At 33.1% G+C, this 18,611-nt stretch overlaps 1 protein-coding gene across 1 annotated transcript; it reads left to right on the forward strand.

Annotated features, from left to right (window-relative positions):
- Positions 1-10,219: 10,219 nt before the first annotated feature.
- LOC120250365 (alpha-galactosidase 3) lies at positions 10,220-16,467 on the forward strand. Its single transcript, XM_039259172.1, has 15 exons — positions 10,220-10,453; positions 10,578-10,636; positions 11,191-11,247; positions 11,336-11,370; positions 11,947-12,050; positions 12,254-12,326; positions 12,494-12,552; positions 12,638-12,703; positions 12,778-12,861; positions 12,955-13,019; positions 13,452-13,534; positions 14,598-14,688; positions 15,257-15,315; positions 15,666-15,806; positions 16,118-16,467. The coding sequence occupies exons 1-15, from the start codon at positions 10,269-10,271 to the stop codon at positions 16,223-16,225; spliced, it is 1,269 nt and encodes a 422-aa protein (XP_039115106.1). The 5' UTR covers positions 10,220-10,268; the 3' UTR covers positions 16,226-16,467.
- Positions 16,468-18,611: the final 2,144 nt, after the last annotated feature.

Here is an 18,611-nt window from a genome sequence, read left to right on the forward strand (position 1 = left end):
TCTAATTACAGCATACGTTGGTAGATATAATATATAATATGTAACAAGAACGCTAGCTCACAGATACTTGTACAAGGGAGTACGAACCATGAAACGATTAGATATTAAGACAAGGACATGGCACCTATTGTGTCATAGTTGTATTCTATCTAACTGTTCTTTGATTCCTTTATTATTATTAATTAGTATTATAATGCATATGGATAGTTGATTGTCCTAAATAATTCTCTGGTAGTTCAAAGGTAGTCATAGACTCATAGGATTATTTTTTACTTTTTAGATTCATTATTGTGTTACATTTGTGCTTGGTACTTGGTTTGGGGATACAGCGAAAATAAAGAGAAACTAGTATTTTTTTTTTTTTTAAATGAAAGTGATACGGTGCTATATATGTCAGTGAAATTTGCATGAATTAAAAATTGATCATTCAATCTGTGTGTTTTTACTAGATAACATGAGATTTTAATAACAAATATGCATTTATAACCAGGAATATGTTACAATGATTAATTATGTCCAGTGAGATTTGAACTCAAAATTCTTAATATTTATTATCTATAAGGCGTTTGTTATAAACTAGTAATTTTTTTATAACTAATGTTCCCTGTAACTAATTCTTTTATTTAAAAAAAAAAATTATGATTTCACTGTTTGTAATTACTATTAATTTTAAATCATTTTCAACATGAGAATCAGTCAAGGTCACTTATTATATATATATATATATATAAAATATCTTTTTTTAAAAATATCTGTGTTTCGCTTTGAGTGTACCAAGAGATCTTAATATTAAAAACAACATCAAAATCATTACCAATTGGATATGGGAGAACATTTGGTTGCTGGTTTATCTGCTCTAATGATAATTTAAAATAATTAAAATAAATGAATAAGCCCATCAGTATCAATAGTTCATTCATCAAATAATTTCTATAAAAAACACTGATGTTATACATTATCCAAGCGTCATCATAATGATAATAATATACCTACAATGCTACTAAAAAAAATTATGATTTGATGCAAGCTTTTGACTCACCCGGGTCTCCATTTCCAATCCATGACTTAATAAATAAATGAATCAATAATTGCATTATTTATAATTAAATGAATCAATAATTGAATTATTAAATATGCTTAATCATAGAAATATTATTAATATACTTATAAGACGTGGCCGAGGATTATATCAAACTTAGAGAATATGATACTTTGAATTATAGTTAAAATACATCAATTATTAGCCTTAGTTTTCTTTGTGGTGTCACTGATGATCCAACATCTTTAATTACAAGTATTATTTGATAATAATATTTTGTGTTGTATTAGATTCAACTATCATGCCCATGGTGAAATAATTAAATTATCACATCTCCTTAACTTGCATTAAAAAAAATTATATAGTTTTTAAATATTATATAGATCAACTACTACTATTTTCGGTTAAAGTCTTTGTGGTGTCACTAATGATCTAACATCTTTAATTACAAGTATTATTTAACAATAATATTTTGTGTTGTATTAGATTCAACTCTCATGCCCATGGTGAAATAATTAAATTATTACATCTCCTTAACTTGCATTAAAAAAAATAGTTTTAAAATATTATATAGATCAACTAGTACTATTTTGGGTTAAAGGACAAAGTAAGTACTTGCTTAGATGTAATGTTTATGATAAACAAAACACCACTTCTTACGCCAATGGCCAAAGGCTAAACTAGGTTAGTCTTCGTCTAGGAAAAGTCTTAATGTTATATTCTTTAATATTTTTTTTAAAATTTTTTATGATTAAAAATCACCAACTGAGATTTAACCATACGTATACATAGTTTAGTGCAAATAAAAAAAAATAAAAAAAAATAAATTTCACACCAAGAAGTACAAAGATAGTAGATCATGGCATAAATTTAGCCACATTTGTTCATTAATTAAGTGCTTTTGGCTTTTGCTAACCCACTTACATAAATGTGGTATATATATAGATAATGTATTTCAATCCACTGTTTATGCGGGCTAATATTATTTTTAACATATGTTAATATTCAAAATATTTTTTCCTATATATATATACGGATAGAGCGAATTACAGACTAAAGAAATATATTAAATAAAAATAAAATTTAAAATAAAAAATAAAAATATTAATTTAGCTATAAAAGTATACGTTGCATTGTGTAACATCAACTGTTATATTTAATAAATAGATCAAAACAAACATATATATATATATATATATATATATATATATATATATATATATATATATATATATATATATATATTTGCGTCATATAGATATAGAATTGAATTCATAATTCAAAATAATTAAAAAATAGCAAAATATAGATAATGAACCAAATTAAAAAATTTAAAATATGAAGCAAACTTTTCGATTGTGGCTTCATTATCTTTTTAAATAAAAGGACATTTTTACGTAATTAATTTTCACTGTTTATTTATAAAATTTTCAATTATGAAAGTATTCAAGATATCTTATGGAATCCATCAACTAAAATAATATAATATCACCATTAAAGAAAATATATTATTATATAATTGACTTCTGAATCATATCAACATCTGAATAAAATTAAAAGTAATTAGTATCTAATACATATTAAATTCACAAAGGGTCCAAGATGCTTTAAAATGCGTGTTTTCATTGGGCTCTTCTGGGCCGGTTAGTGGCTATCAGGGCGACATATGTTGGCCCATGTAACTTTCATGGGCTTGTTCAGGCTTTCGACAAGTTTTTTTATCTTTATTTTTTTAAAAAAGAAACAAAATTAATTTTTTGTTTTAAAAACCAGATTTATTAATTCCAAATAATATGATGTTACTTCTCATGTTGTAAGGAATAGAGTTATATCATAGCAAAGTGTGTGTGTGTGTTTTTTTAATTATGTGAACACTTTTAGTTGATCCCTTTTCAAATTTACCAAACAATTAGAGCGTTTATGTTTAACAAATGATGAAAGTTCAATTTATTTTATTTAAAAATCAGTTGATAATATGACTTTGGATATTTTTTAAAATAAAATAAAATTTGGATATCATTTTTTTATTTTCAAATAAGATAATTTGTGGATTTACTGTTTATCTTTATTTTTAGGATAAAGTAATGAATAAGAACAAAGTCAACAATACCCATTCATAGTGTAGTTAATTACCTCATTTTTTTTTGCAACATATATGAAAAATAAGGTATTATCACATTTAATTTACAAAATTAATTAATTATCCTTAGGAGTTAAAAAGGCATGAATTTAGTTGGTAGAGCCCCTATATTTGTGTGGCGCGATCACTTCAGCAATAGCAACCAGCAGGACGCTACTTTCATTGAGTTGGCTCATCTGCTTGAGGAGCCACCCTTTTGCGAGGAGGCGGATATTGTCCAAATTCGAGAAAGTTGGAGGGTTGGTGGACAGGATGTGAGGGACAAAATGAGGTGGTCACTTAATGGTAATGAGGCCTTCTCCGTGAATTTCCTTTACAACTTCTTCAACGACGGAGGTGTGAGATGCGAGATTGCTAATTTCTTTTGGAAAAGTAAATGCCCCAAGAAGATCAACATCTTTAGTTGGCTCGTTTGGAAGAATAAGATTTTGACATTGGAAAATCTGGAGATTAGGCGTTGCAACAGACTCCCTACTGCAACGTGTGTCATGTGTCATGCGGCGGCAGAATCTGTCGATCATCTGTTTCTACATTGTCCTTTCGCTCGTGAGTTTTTTCTGTGGTTTGCTTTGTATTCCGAAACCTCCGGGGGCGATGGATAGTGTGTGGCTGGATTGGTGTGGATCTGTGAGGCCTAACGGTAGGGTAGCAGTGGATTTAGTGATCAAAGCTTTAGTCTGGAATATTTGGCTTGCACGAAATGATAGAATTTTTAATGCTAAAATTCTGCCTACTCATTGCGTTGTTCTAAATATTAATCGTATGCTACTCTCCTGGTTCGATGCGCTTGCAGATAACGCTAACACCTTGTTTGGTTGCAGGTTTTTAGAGGGGTGAGGGGGAGTTAGGAGGTGTGAAAGTTGTTTGGTTGGGGGAGTGAGGAGGAGGAGGAGGAGGAGTTTGGAGGGGTGTTTCACCCCTCCAAACCCCTCATATCCCACCCCTCCAAATCAGGGTCATTTGGAGGGGTGGGATTATTAAAACAAATTTTGATGTTTAAATCTTTATGAAAAGACCAAAGTATCCTTTGTCAATTTGAGAAATTACGATAATATCCTTTTTAAATCTAATTTCATAATAACAATTAAAATAATAATAATAATAATAATAATAATATAAGAATGATAAACAAATATAAAAAATTGAGTTATACAAATAGTATTATTACTAATATTAATCTTAATTTTTATATTAACAAAGTTTGTACAAAATAATCTTTTAGATATGTATAAAAAAGTATTATTATGATCAATTTTATATAAAAGGACAAATAAGTAAAATACACATCAGATCTCTCCTCACTTCTCCTCACCCCTTCTTCTAACCAAACAAAAAAAATAGATTACCCCTCCACACCCCTCCATTGAACCAAACATAAAATTTTTTCAAACCCTCCATACTCCTCCCCTCCTTACTCCCCCTCACACCTCCCTTCCCCCTCCCCCACTGAACCAAACAAAGCCTAAGGCAAGATTGGAGGACACCATGACTACTGTCAAACGAAGCCTGGAGTTCGTTGAGGCGAGGAGTCAGAGGGACAGGGTGGACGCTGTTGCCGAGGAGGCACCCGATCGTAGCACGGAGTAGCTGTCTATGAGTGGGTCGGAGGATGACCGTTTATCCTCAGGGGTTTGTTTTGTTGTTCTCGTATCACTCTTTGTGGTATAAGTAGTTTTGTTGTTGTTCTAGTCGTGTCTCTGTATTGTTTTGTTCTTCAGTTTAATAGTAGTGGTTTATCCACCTTTTCAAAAAAAAAAAAGGGCATGAATTCATAATCAATTAAAAATTTAATTAAATAAAAATTGGATTTATGTTTCGTTACTGATCAACTTTAAAAAGACTATCCAACAAATTTAGTATTATTTTGGCATTTCTAGTTAGAATCTATCCCAATTTGTTTACCTAACATCTTTCTTCTAAGAAACTTAAAACTACGATCCATTGTAAAAATAACAAGATCCTAATAATACTTTCATTTATATATATCTTAAAATTCGCCATCCTAAAATACTATTGTCCACATAATAATGCATTGAATAATGACAATGATTGACCTTCATATTAGTTTTATGAGTCCTATCGGTACCCGAAAATGTGACCAATGTTAGTGACATGATGACTTGTCGATTGGTAATTGGTAGAAAATCGGTTGGTTTAGTTGTTATTAGGTCTCGGGCTTTGGTCGAAGCACCTCATTGAATATATCCGAAATGAGACCAATAATAGAGATGGACAATTTTACACACCTCCCTCTGTTTTTGTCTTTTCTGAAACATCCCTGTTTTATTTGTAATTATTTTTTTTATTAAATTTTATTTGTAATTATTTGGAATGGTTTTTAGCTGACAAGAGAGACGTGTGAAATACCATGATATTCTTTTTTTTTCATAATTTTTATTATTCAAACACATGGGTTTTATAATTGGTTTTGTCGGGGTGTTTAGTGTTATGTGCGTTTTAAAAAATTTTAAAAGTTTGCGTGAAGCATAATACAAATTAAGCATTAAGTACCCAAAAACTAGTATTATTATAAAACCAATTATAATTATTATTTAATAATAAAATAATTTGTTTTCATTACATACCTATTACAAGTATTGTATTATTGATTTTTGGTGATATATTTTATTCTTAGATAATTAGATTGCATTGTATATATCATTATAAATATATATATTATTTTAAAATTATTTAATGTCCAACATGATGAGAAGGTATAAGCAGAGATTGATAGTACTCATATGAATTATTTATTTGTGAAAAAATTAGTATATAAAATATTATATTGGGTCTCATATATAAGTCGCATGTGCCATTTGAATTAAATTGTAATTTATTGATGGACATGATTATAATTATTAAAATTAATAAAAACTAATTTACTATATATATATATATATATATATATAAAGATCGAATATGGGTTTCACCCTACATATTCTATTCTTATCTTATTATTATTTATGCATATGATATGAGGTTAGATTTTAAATAATACAAATATTATTATAAAAACAGGGCTACAAGAAAACGCTAAGGTACATATAATTGCTTGAAATAAGAGAAGTCATCATTTCTTCCAAACTAACAACATCATATTCCAAACCAACAACAATCCTTTATTATATGGTTGGCTTTACATAATCGATTGATGATTAGAGAGAAGTTATTTGATTGGGGGTTGCAAATTCAAATGTCTATGCTTTCTGTAACTTTGTTGTTGAAAAGGTTGAGCATCTATTCTTTGAGTGTGGCATTTCTAAAGCAGTTTGGGTGAGAGTGTTAAGGGCTCTCAGGGTGTATAGAATGCCATTTTGTTGGAGAAGAGAAGTTAGCTGGTTTGCAAGGAAAACCAAAAGGAAATCTTTGTTAGCAAGGATGAGGAGGACAACTTTGGGAAAGAGGAGCGGGGCGAACCCACTAGAGACCCAAGGACGTGCACAAGCCTCGGTGGAACAAGTGGGAACGGGGCCGCGCTCACATGGGCGCTGAAACCACCCGTACACAACCACTATTCACAACTCCCAGAAATGTGCTCTCAGCCGAGAATCGAACTCTCACCACTCGGTGAGAGCTCTATCGGCGACCCGTGTACTAATAGACCCGAAGGTCGTTGGCATGAGGAGGACAACTTTAATTGCTAGTGTCTATTATATTTGGATGGCCAGGAATTGTTTTATTTTTCAGCAAAAACATGTAACTTCTGAAATGATTTTTCAGCAGGTGAGAGAAATTATGATAATGAAGTACATGGGAGAAGCTTCAAAAGATGATGGAAGTGGGGCTAATTTACTGAGAAGCTGGTACTAAATGTGTGTAGTATGTGATCTCTGGAAGTGAGAATGAATTCTATCTTAGAAGTTTTAGTTTAAAGTTGTTGGAAGGATGACTGGGTATTGGGTTCAAGTGGAGGGAAAAGGAAGTGTTTGGTAGGTGTTGATAGTGGCGGGATGAAGGTTTGATTGGCGGGATATGTATCAGGAATACATGCTCTGATTGGTGGATAGATGGGCTGCAGGGCTGGGAGGTGAGTTTAGATGGGCGTTATGGTGTTTTTGATGATGGTTTTGACTGTTTTGGAAGTGAGGTTGCCTGGTGTCATTGTAATATATGAGAAAACCTCCACCTTTGTTTTTTTTGTTAAAAGTTGAGCTAATAAATATTTTACTTTAGTTTGACCAAAAAAAACAACATCATATTGTGAATTTTTACAAGGTAATCTTGATTTATTATTATATATACTTATGTGTTGATGTGATCTATCCTCAATAAAAATCAATTGTTGACTAAATTACTAATTCTAATTCAATCTGGAAAATTTTCCAGAAAGTACAAGCTTTTTCCAAGTATTTCATAATTAAAAATATAATTTTATTATATATATACATAAATCATTGGATGCATACAAGCCACGGAAAGAATCCAAATTTTCTAGAAAGCATAGAAAATTAAATTCAGTGACACCTGCCAATTTTATTTATTTATTTATTAATTTTTTTTTACAAAGTTAATAAGCGATAAAACAAAGAACAAACGGGTACATAATACACTATTTACAGTGGTTGAGAATAATTTCACCACTGCAGAGAAAAACGAAAAGTAATTGTAATACCCTGAACCTTTGGATAATTAATGGAAAAATATATTTAGGGTATTACTACAGTTGCAGTAAGATTTTTGTACAGAGTAATTTTGGTGAGAAACCCAAGTGGAAAGAACAAAGACTTAAATGTAAAAGTTTTTAAAAGATTTTGGGTTAAAGAGTAATAGAAAAAAAGGATTGATATAAAAATGTTTACGAAAACCAAGGACTGAAAGGTAAGATGGAGGGATCTTTTTAAAAATATTGTGTTATAATCAGGGGACCATTGGATAATTTGAAAGGACTTTTTGACAATCTTATTTCATAATTCGAGGACCATTTTAGGGAGTTTTTCGAGGAGCTGTTTTATAGAAATTATCTTTTCGAGGGACTAAAAGTGAATTTCAGGTGAAGAGATTAATTGAGAAAAAAATCTAGAAAGCTTGTGTTGTTAATCTTCTTACCACCAGTTTTCTCTACTGATGACTTAGGAGTTAAAAATGAAGAAATGGTAGAAATTAGAGGTTTTTAAAGAGAAAGATTTGGAGATCGCCGGAGGGAGTTCGCCGGAGTGGTTACTTGCTTGGTAAGGATTTCTTTGGTGTAGTTTTTGTTTAATGTTTGTGTATGTTTGGATGTATATATATATATTGTGGATTTGGTGAATAAAATGATGGATTTGAGTAGAAATAATCATGGTTTGTTGTTGATGGATGATGAATGCTTGAAGTTATTTGGAAAAAACCTTGTATTTGTGATGAATCTAGCTTGAATGGAGGATGAGATTTTTCGGTTTTCTTTATGCAGATTCTTTGTGGCAGAGATTTGGATTTAGTTTAGTTAATTAAATTGATGATTATGATGATTAGGGAGGTTAATGATAATGGTTAGATTGAAATGGGTTGAGTTAGCAAGAGTTGATTTGGTTGGATCAAAGCCAGAGTTGGAATGAATTGGTTGAATTGAATTGATTTGGTTGAGATGGGGTTGATCAAATCAGAGTTGAGATGGTTTAGGGTTTGATTCGAGTTGATTTGGGTTAAGGGTTTTGGACTGAACCAGAGTTGGTTCGATGGATTTTGAATAAGAATTGAGTTGGTTCAAGCTGGTTCAGTTTGATTGAGTTTGGTTCAGTGCAATTAAGCTTGGTTCAGTGCAATTGAGACTTGGTTCAATGGAATTGAGATTGGTTCAGATTGGTTTAGCGTGTTTAGTCTAAATTGAGTTGGTTTAAGTGCAATTGAAAGCCAGTTTGGATTATGCAAGGTCGGATTTTTAACGCGATTGGGTGAGTGGGGCGATAGAGTTGAGTTATTATTTTTGTGCCATGAATTTGAGTTGTGTAGTTGAAAATTTGAGATACGATAAGCTCAGGTGATCTACAGTCTCAACTTCTGATCAGTTCCCGACGCCTGCGTCAATCAGCGGCTGTGCGCTCAATCGGCCGGTCGCGTGAGGCGACCCGGGCTGCGCCCGGGCAGTCGAGGCTGAACAGCTCGGCCGATGGGTCAGCGTGGGCGTCTGACCGTCTGACGGTGTCGGCTGAGTGGGCTGGTCGACGTCGATCGGGCATCTGGGCAGGTCGGTCGTCGACTCGACGTACGTGGTCGGTTCGGCAAGCAGCGGTCCCGGTCATATTCTCCGATCACGTTAGTAAAGCTAGAAAGTCATCTCGGTGGATCGATCAGTGGCGGGTCTCGGAGCTATTTCAGTCGGTCGTCGTCCGTCGGCACGATGATCATGCTGATCCGCTCGTTTCGTCGAGATCCGACTCATCTCCGTCCGGGCGACCCGCAGGCGTCTGCTGGCTTCGTGACGGTAACCATTCTCGCGGTCTCGGCGACTGAGCGCAACTGGTTGGTTTCAGTTCGTTTTGACTGCGGTTGCTGGTCGGAGATGGACGACAGAGCTCGGGTTTCTTCCAGCTGTGCCGATTGCAGGTCGGGAATGCTGCTCAGCTGTCGACTGCTGGCGCGACCAACGTGGCGGTGTCATGGGCATCGGTAATCGCTGGTGATGATCACGGGTCTCTGTCATTGAGATCTCCCTTTCGCTGCGATCGCTGAGACTAGCTGCTCCGCTCACGCGCGGCGAATCTGTAAAGCTCGTTCAAATCTTCGTTTTACACGCCCGAGTTCTCTCAAATATGCTTCATGCTCTTTCTGTATGTGTGCACCTGACAGTGTCAGATATGTTCATGATGATCTTTCAGTATAAAGATTTTTCATGAGAGGCCTTGAAAATATGGTTATATATATGAGAGTTTCGGGTACAGAACTTTTCAGATTATAATTATTGGTAGTTATTGTTGAGTTAGCCCATGGTTACGGACACCTGCCAAATTTAGATAAACGCAAATAATGATTTCAAAGAATTCAAGGGTTTTTTTTGTTTGTAAATACCCAGGATTTTAGGGTGGTCTTTGTAAAAATCCACGCTGGAAATTGGTAAGACCGGCTACCGAGAGAGTGAAAGATCGAGAGAGAGCAAGATCGAGAGAGCGAGAGATGAGGTTCGACGTTGCTGTGCTTCTCTTTCTCTCCGTTACTCCGGCGGTGATCGCCGGAAGGCAAACGCCTCTTTTAGAGGATATCGTTATGCCGACGACTGAGGTCGTGCGCAACCCATTTGACACATCTAACTATGGCAAACTCCAGCTCAATAATGGCCTTGCCTTGTCTCCCCAGATGGGGTTCGCCCTTCTCCCAATCTCAGCTTCACTTTACTTGTGCTTCTTTGGTTTTTCATGGATTTGATTTTTATCTGAATTAGTGACGAGTTTCTAAGTTGATTATTTATTTTTTTTTTTTTTGCAGATGGAACAGCTGGAATTTCTTTGCGTGCAATATAAATGAGGCAGTGATCAAAGAAACTGGTTTGCTGATTTTTTTCTCGCTTGCTTTATTGTTGTTTTTTTTTAAATTTAATATTTGATGTATTTACTAATCATAACAAAATGAGTTTCATGATTCACGAAGAAGTTCCTTCCTGCTCATACTGTTTGATTATATTTCATTTAATTAATTTTGCTATTTTACTGATCTATTTAGCTGGATAGGCATAATATGTATTCATTTGTTTATGCATTGTGTGTTGGGTTCCTGGATAGTGGACTATGTTCAGTGAATTCTTGGAAAAAGATCACATTTTTGAGATATGTCAAATTAACAATCTTATGATATATTTACTTCCAATGGATAGTATAGCACCTCTTGTATGGATTACATACAGCAAGATCTTATGGGTTTTTGAATCCTTTGACCATTTGTGCACTCAAGTGTTATGATGATTCTTTGTCTCTTATTCTTGCGGTTATGATTTAGTCAGGATTTATCTTTTCATCGTGAGTAGTGTTGTTAAAAATTTTAATTTGTTTTCAGTATCACGATCATATGACTGATGTTGCAACATTTTTCTTCTTCTTGACAGCTGACGCACTTGTTTCAACTGGGTTGGCTGACCTTGGTTACAACTACGTTAATATAGGTAGCAACTTGCAGTGGTAGTTTGCTCCATTAGTATGCTGCTTGAAACATTTGTGCTTTATCACATCTTGGGAATCTTTCATTGGCAGATGATTGTTGGTCCTCCTTGTTGCGCAATGCTGAGGTCTGTTTGAACTCAACCATCTAAACTGCTCCCATTATTTTTTGGCACTGTTTAAAATCTAGCCTTAGATTGTTACAAATGACACTTGAAAACCCAACCTTGTCTTTTATTTATTATCAAAATTGATTAATAATGAGCCATATGATCTCCTTTTTTGCCCTAACTATCATTAACATCATCTGATTGATCATCTTATGCATTTAGGCATGGTATTGGTAGCCTCCAACTTTTGATTCAGTAAGTAAACAAAATGAATTTCTCATGTGGGTGTATTTTGTCACATGCAGAATTTATTTGGTTTTTAGCTAGGTGGTAGCGCAGAATTATAGCATTTAGGAGCTGCTTATTATACTCAAAAATTGATCTTTTGAATAGTTATTCGTTCTAAAAATAGTTTCTCTGGCCTTTGTATATAACTCCATAAGTACTTTTTTTCCTCATGATACCTTTTCTTGGTGCACATGATCTCTCTGGTGTCAACACACACACACGACCGCATGCACACGTTCATGTACATAGATTGTGTGTGCTGAATGCTCATTTCTTTTCTGCATAATTATTCCCTTGTTTGTGCAGGGTGAATTGGTACCTGACCCAAAGACTTTCCCTTCAGGCATCAAAGCACTTGCAGACTACATACATAGAAAGGGCCTCAAGATTGGTATCTATTCCGATGCTGGGTGGGATATCAAAAAATTTTATTCTTTTAGGCTAATCACTAACTTCTTGAGCTTCTTGAAATTAAATAGTGAAGAAATATTGTTATGAAACTCCTTGATTGATTAGTGATTTTCACATATCTTGCGCTTCAGTGTCATTGCTCAGTGGTATATTCTACTAATGTTCATTTGGTCAATTTCTCAAATGGAATTTGAAAAATCAGGGCTTTTACATGCCAAGTCCGGCCTGGATCCCTCTTCCATGAAAAAGATGATGCAGGTCTTTTTGCATCTTGGGTAATGATTAAAATATTCAGCATGAGACACTCTAGTAACTCAAATTGTGTCTTCATTTTAATTTATTTCTGATTTTTGTGAAGTTTTTTTTTGTCACTTAAGTAAGAAATATGATTAATTTATAGTTTTCATTTGAAGGATGACATTAATTGCATTATTTTAATCAGGGCATTGACTATTTAAAGTATGACAATTGTTATAATTTGGGGATTCCGCCAAAGGAACGGTATGTTATAACTAATCATGTCTTTATTGTCAAATTCAGATCAAAACTTCTTCTTTCCCTTTTTACCATATGTATCTTCACTCAGGTATCCTCCTATGCGTGATGCACTAAATTCCACTGGGCACGCCATTTTCTATTCACTTTGTGAATGGTTAGTATGGTTCAACATTTTGTCAAATAATATGTTACAATGGACACTTAAAATTCTGATTCTGTTGGCTACAGGGGCCAAGATGATCCAGCTTTATGGGCTGGTAAAATTGGAAATAGTTGGCGTACTACAGATGACATAAGTGACTCATGGGCAAGGTGAGAGAGTTCATGAATTTTTACTGAATTTCGATTTTAGCATTGGTGATAGTAGTTACCTTGTGAATTCTTGATAATCTTCCGATCTTGCAGTATGACTACCATTGCCGATCTCAATGATCAATGGGCATCATATGCTGGTCCTGGTGGATGGAACGGTAGGTGGTTATTCTTGTTTATTATTATTTCTGTTTGTGCTGGTAGTAATATAACATGGGCATGGTGAAATAGCAATGAAATAGGCTTATCTTAGAAGATTAAAGAGGATGAGAAGAGGCTGAGGTCTTGAGGAAGAATAGGTTTAAGACATAGGGAGGGAAAAAAAGGATTATTAGTATGAGAAACAACAAGAAGATTAGATTTGAGCAATAGAGATTTTTCAATTCTTTTCTTCCACTTCCCAATAATAGATATATACACATAAAATTCACTAAGGCCCTATCACTAAACCTAAATTAGCATGTAAGCCTTATCCGCACAATCCCAACTAAATACTATGAATGAGGATGATTTGGCATCATAAAGCTAGCAGAATGGCTTGTATTCCTTTGAACTAATGATGAATTATTTTTTATTATTTCTTCATTTAGACCCAGATATGTTGGAGGTTGGCAATGGGGGTATGACTTATCCAGAGTATCGTGCACATTTCAGCATCTGGGCTTTGATGAAGGTGTTGTTTTTAATTTCTTGGATCTCTTTTCTGAGTATTAATCAAGTATTATATGATGTCTTATATTGGTATTGTTTCTTAATTTGATGAGTATAAGCGCATTGCTAATGGTGGAAACTTCGATTTTTTTGCCTTGATATCATGAAGTTTGGTTTCACCCTTTCCTTTGTCCTCCATTCTGATAGAAAACATCTATTAAGTTGCTAAATTGGAGACATGGCGGCAGCCCTGTTATGTTCCCTGATTACTCATTCATCTATTGTGAGCAATGCACTAGCAGAATGCACTTGTTAATAGACTAGTTCAAACGTTGCCCATTGTAAGTCCATTCTGGAGCATATCTCAAAAAATAAATATAACCTGTAAAATGCAATGTTTTCGATTTGAATGTTAATCAAATCCAAAAGAATCTTCTTAGTTGAACTATCTAACATTATGCACTTGGTTGCATGTGTTCTATAATGCTGTTGGGCATCATGATAATTAAAAAAAGAAAATCAATTTTATGTAGAATACATTTCTTCAAGAGATAAGATAACTTAAGATTTACTATGGACTCTCATACCCGTACAGATAGAAAGTTCAAAGCCCTGGTATTATGCCTATACTCCCTGGTCATGCTGGTTTATCAAAAATTTTGGTGCAGTTATAACTGCACAAAGTTTTCTGCATCCTTTTGGTCACAGGATTGACCTTGTATGTGCTTCAGCTGATTAATTTTATACATTTTCTTGATGTGTGGAATTAATTGAAGATGTGAAGATTACCAATGAAATTTCTGTTGAAAGTAGGACCTGTGAGCTATCTTTTTAATTATTGGTGAATGTCATTGTTAGCAAATTTGTTTCTATAACTCAATTTGCTGTAAGGTAGCTTGTGTCAATCATTTTAGCATCCCTAACAGCACTTTTGAGGTGTAGCATCTGTAATTTGTTTGGTTCCATACAACAATTAGGTCAACAGTAACTTTTTTAGGCTATGGACTGATATCTTGCTAGAACATCAATAATGTAATTCATTTATTTGGTTCTTAATGTCATTTGCAACTTGCATTTGTGTGTAGGCCCCTCTTTTGATTGGTTGTGATGTAAGGCATATGACTGCAGAGACTTTGGAAATTTTGAGCAACAAGGAGGTCATTGCTGTGAACCAAGGTAATTAGATACCCTTGGGGGATTTTATTTTAGCGATCAGGATTTGTTATTGCAGGTTATGCATATGGTAGCTTAAGCTTAGGGCTGCACATAATATTGCACTGCTTGCTGGGAGGATATAAATAATACTTATGAAATCGATTCCACACTAAAATTTATTTGTTTGAGACAGTGGATGAACCACATTTCATTAGAATGACTCCATTCCAACCTTGATTAGATGTGTATGTTCAGCAAACTACCATATTCGCAAGTTAATGACATCCAGAGATAAGCCTATGGGAATCACCACAATTCTATGGGCATATGTGTTAGTAGAATCTCCATTCCCATTTTAGATTATAGGAACTATTTTATAAAAAGATCAGCTTTGTGGGATTTTTCTTTTCTTTTCTTTTTTCCCCTTGAACGTCCAGGAATGTCTTCTGGGCAATTCATTAGTTCTCAAGAAGAGATTCTATGCTTCCATGTTCCCAATAGCTTTTAAATTTCAGGAAGCACAATCTTCATCTTCTACCTTTTTTTTTTTGGGTGGCTCATTCCGGCTCTACTTTTATTTTTTCTGTAGACCCTCTTGGTGTTCAAGGAAGGAAGGTTTCAACTGAAGATAAAGATGGCTGCAGCCAGGTTTTTTCTTTTGCCTTTCCACTGTTTCCCCTGTTAAGCTTTCAATCCTTTGGCATGACTAGCATCCACAGGCAACACCATGCATTGATATATAATTGACTTTTACCCTTCCAACCCCAACTGTTGTCCTTACGGTGTTTCTTATAATCAACTGAACAATGACATCATGCTAAACTTGCATGGAGCTATAACAGCGAGCAAGCACCTTTTTTAATGTTTGACGAGTAAATGGAATCGAGTTTAAGCTTCATAGGTCAACACACAGCATAGTCTATGCGGGTTTACCTTCTTTTCAAGATATATATAAACTTGTATGCCTGCAACTAATTGATTGATCTTGCATAAATCAGGTATGGGCGGGACCTTTATCAAATAACCGACTGGTTGTTGCTTTATGGAATCGATGTTCCAAACCTGTCAAAGTTACAGCGAAATGGAATGATATTGGTCTTGAGTCATCCACCAAAGTTTCCGTAAGAGATCTTTGGAAGGTAAGAATGTTTGAGGTAGATAGATAGATAGGACTACATCTTGCTTGATCAGGACCCTTGCTTTACTGCAAGCCAAAACACCCTTCCGGATAGATTTCCTTACGGCATGTGCATCTTTCCTACAGAAATAATCCATTTACGAGAGAAAGCTAAGAAGAAAGTTAAAACTTTGCATGTGAAGATATAAAGTATTTTCAATTGAAGTTATAATTTTGTTTAAGTACATGGTTTACTAACTTTGGAAAGTTCAAATTACTCATTGAGTTCATTTCTATAGTCATTACACCCTATGGGGTTATGTTTTTTTGCAGCATGAGGATGTATTGGAGAATGTAGCTGGAGATCTTGCTGCCAAAGTTGATGCCCATGACTGCAAGATGTACATCTTAAAGCCTACTGAATATGTGTCTCCAATTTAATGACACTGTTCGGTCATGTCATCACACCCTGCTTCCTTCTTTGTTCCTATGTTTTATTGGTTTGTATCAATATTATCATTATTGGTGTGTGTAGTATTTATCAAGTGCAAGGACTAAGGGTGCGCTTGGTTTGCAGAATAGGAACGGGACCAACGGGTTAATGAGATTGGAACAGTGAAAGTAAAGGGAATGTAAGTAAGGTGATAGGAATGATAATGAAAACTATGTATGTTTGATTTGAAGGATAAATTATTAGGAATAAAAAAAAAAAAGAAATATGATAAAATTATACCTTTTGGAGTAACAAGATTATTTATATAATATATGAAATAGTGAGTTATGTGTAATATCTTTATAAAAACTATATTTTATTCCTAAATTATTTTAAATATTATTATAGATTTTAATTAATATAATTAAATATTTAAAATAAATCTCTCAATTTTAATAATTTATTATTTAATTAATATTTATTGAGAAAATAACTTTTCATTTGTAAAATTTTTGAATATAATAATTATTAATTAAATTTTAAATTGAACTTTTCACTTTAGTAGTTACTTTATTTAAGCGTTATTAATTAACTATGTAAATCATATAATAATTTTGGTATTTTTTATATTTATTTAAGTTGTTATAATTAAAAAAATGAGAGTATTGATGGTATTTTGGATGTGGTAACGGTTATTTTCTTACCAATGGATAGACGATTACCTTATAAGGGTAATGGTAATGGTGACTTATTATATATAGTAAATATGGATATTTATCACTATATATACTAGCTTCTTCTAAAGAGAAAGTTATTACTGTACACACTAAGTTATGGTTTTGTCAGAACATCTTGTAAAACAGGGTTACACTTTGATGAAATGTAAATTTTATTTTTCAACATTTCATCATATTGAAAAGATGATTGAAAATTTTAAGAACATAATTTGCGGATGAGTTTACAAATGGGTTCAAGTTTTAAAATTAAAATTAAAAAAGGTCAAAATATCCTTGAAAAGTCAACAAGCGTCATATCAAAAAGTGCAAAATTTTCTGTAACAGTTACGGATTAACCGAACCCTTTGGATGTGTTCGTTGAAGGAACCAATCGGAGCCACACGATCCTTATCAACAAGGAGGAAATAATACTAAAATATTAACAAGGTGGAGCGATCACGAGGTCCCCTTGCATCCAATCTGACGGTTGTGGTCATCCCACTAGTAACTACCGGACATCATGTGCATGACTAACGTCTCACCCGAGCAACTCTTTTCATCGTTGGATAAAATTACTTACAAACCCCTCAAAAGTTTTACTTCATTACTAAAAATGCTCTTGATAATAGCAAGGTTGTCAGACCCGGACCGGGTAATGACCCAGCTAAGCCCATGGGTCAGGGTCAATGGGTTCAACCGGGGTTGAACCGGGGTCAATAATTAAATATATAAAAAAAATATAATAATTAATAATAAGCAAATATAATATTAAATCCATAATTATATTATAAAAATCTACTCAAATTTGATATTTAAATTGATAAATGACTTTATATACAGTAGAGTTTTCTAATTTTGTCATTTATTTTTACATTTTTTAAATATTTACAAATTTAATATATTAATATATAATTATCGAACTTCTCTTGGTGTTATTTATTTATTTATTTGTTTATTGGTTGATTTTGTTAAAATAAATAAGAAATTTAATTCACTAATTCTTATATCTCAATTTAGTTTTTATTTTGTTTTAAATTTTCTTATATTTTTTATTTAATTAGAATACTTTAATTTTATATTTTTATAATAAAATTACACTAATTTATTGTTTTATTTTCTTAATAAATTGAATTTTTAGAAAGTATTTACATAATACATTAATATATTTTATTTTTAAATGTTAATTTTTGTTGGTATATATATATATATATATATTGTAATTCTATTTATTGATTATAAATTATAAATTAATATCAATAAATATACATGATTTTATGGTTTTTAATGAGAAAATAATAATAAATTATTAAATATTGTAAAAAAAAATTAAAAATTGTGACCCGATTGATCCGGCCGGGTCAACCGGGTTAATACCGGATTTTTTAATACCCAGGTCAATGGGGTATACCCGGGCCGGCCACATGGCCTGTTCCCGATTTTTCTGGTTGAATCGGTCGGGCCGGTCCGGGTCTGATAACATTGGATAATAGAGCTGAAACAGAAAAAATGAATTTTTAAAAATTTTAGATAAACAATACCACTGAAATTGCACCAATAAAAAAAAACAGGGGAATATTTTATACTTACCTAGCATAGCTTACGAGATTTTATGCTAAATTTTAAAAAAATAATGGTAATAAAATTTTAGTGGTGAATAATAATTTAGATTTGGTTAGCA

Source organism: Dioscorea cayenensis, chromosome 19, assembly GCF_009730915.1.
Source record: "Dioscorea cayenensis subsp. rotundata cultivar TDr96_F1 chromosome 19, TDr96_F1_v2_PseudoChromosome.rev07_lg8_w22 25.fasta, whole genome shotgun sequence".
Lineage (NCBI taxonomy): Eukaryota > Viridiplantae > Streptophyta > Magnoliopsida > Dioscoreales > Dioscoreaceae > Dioscorea > Dioscorea cayenensis.

Coding starts and splice junctions, on each gene's coding strand:
- LOC120250365 (XM_039259172.1), top strand. CDS start 10,269: ATGAGGTTCGACGTTGCTGTGCTTCTCTTTCTCTCCGTTACTCCGGCG. Junction 12,704..12,777: donor TTCTATTCACTTTGTGAATG/GTTAGTATGGTT, acceptor TGTTGGCTACAG/GGGCCAAGATGATCCAGCTT. Junction 13,020..13,451: donor TGGTCCTGGTGGATGGAACG/GTAGGTGGTTAT, acceptor TTCTTCATTTAG/ACCCAGATATGTTGGAGGTT.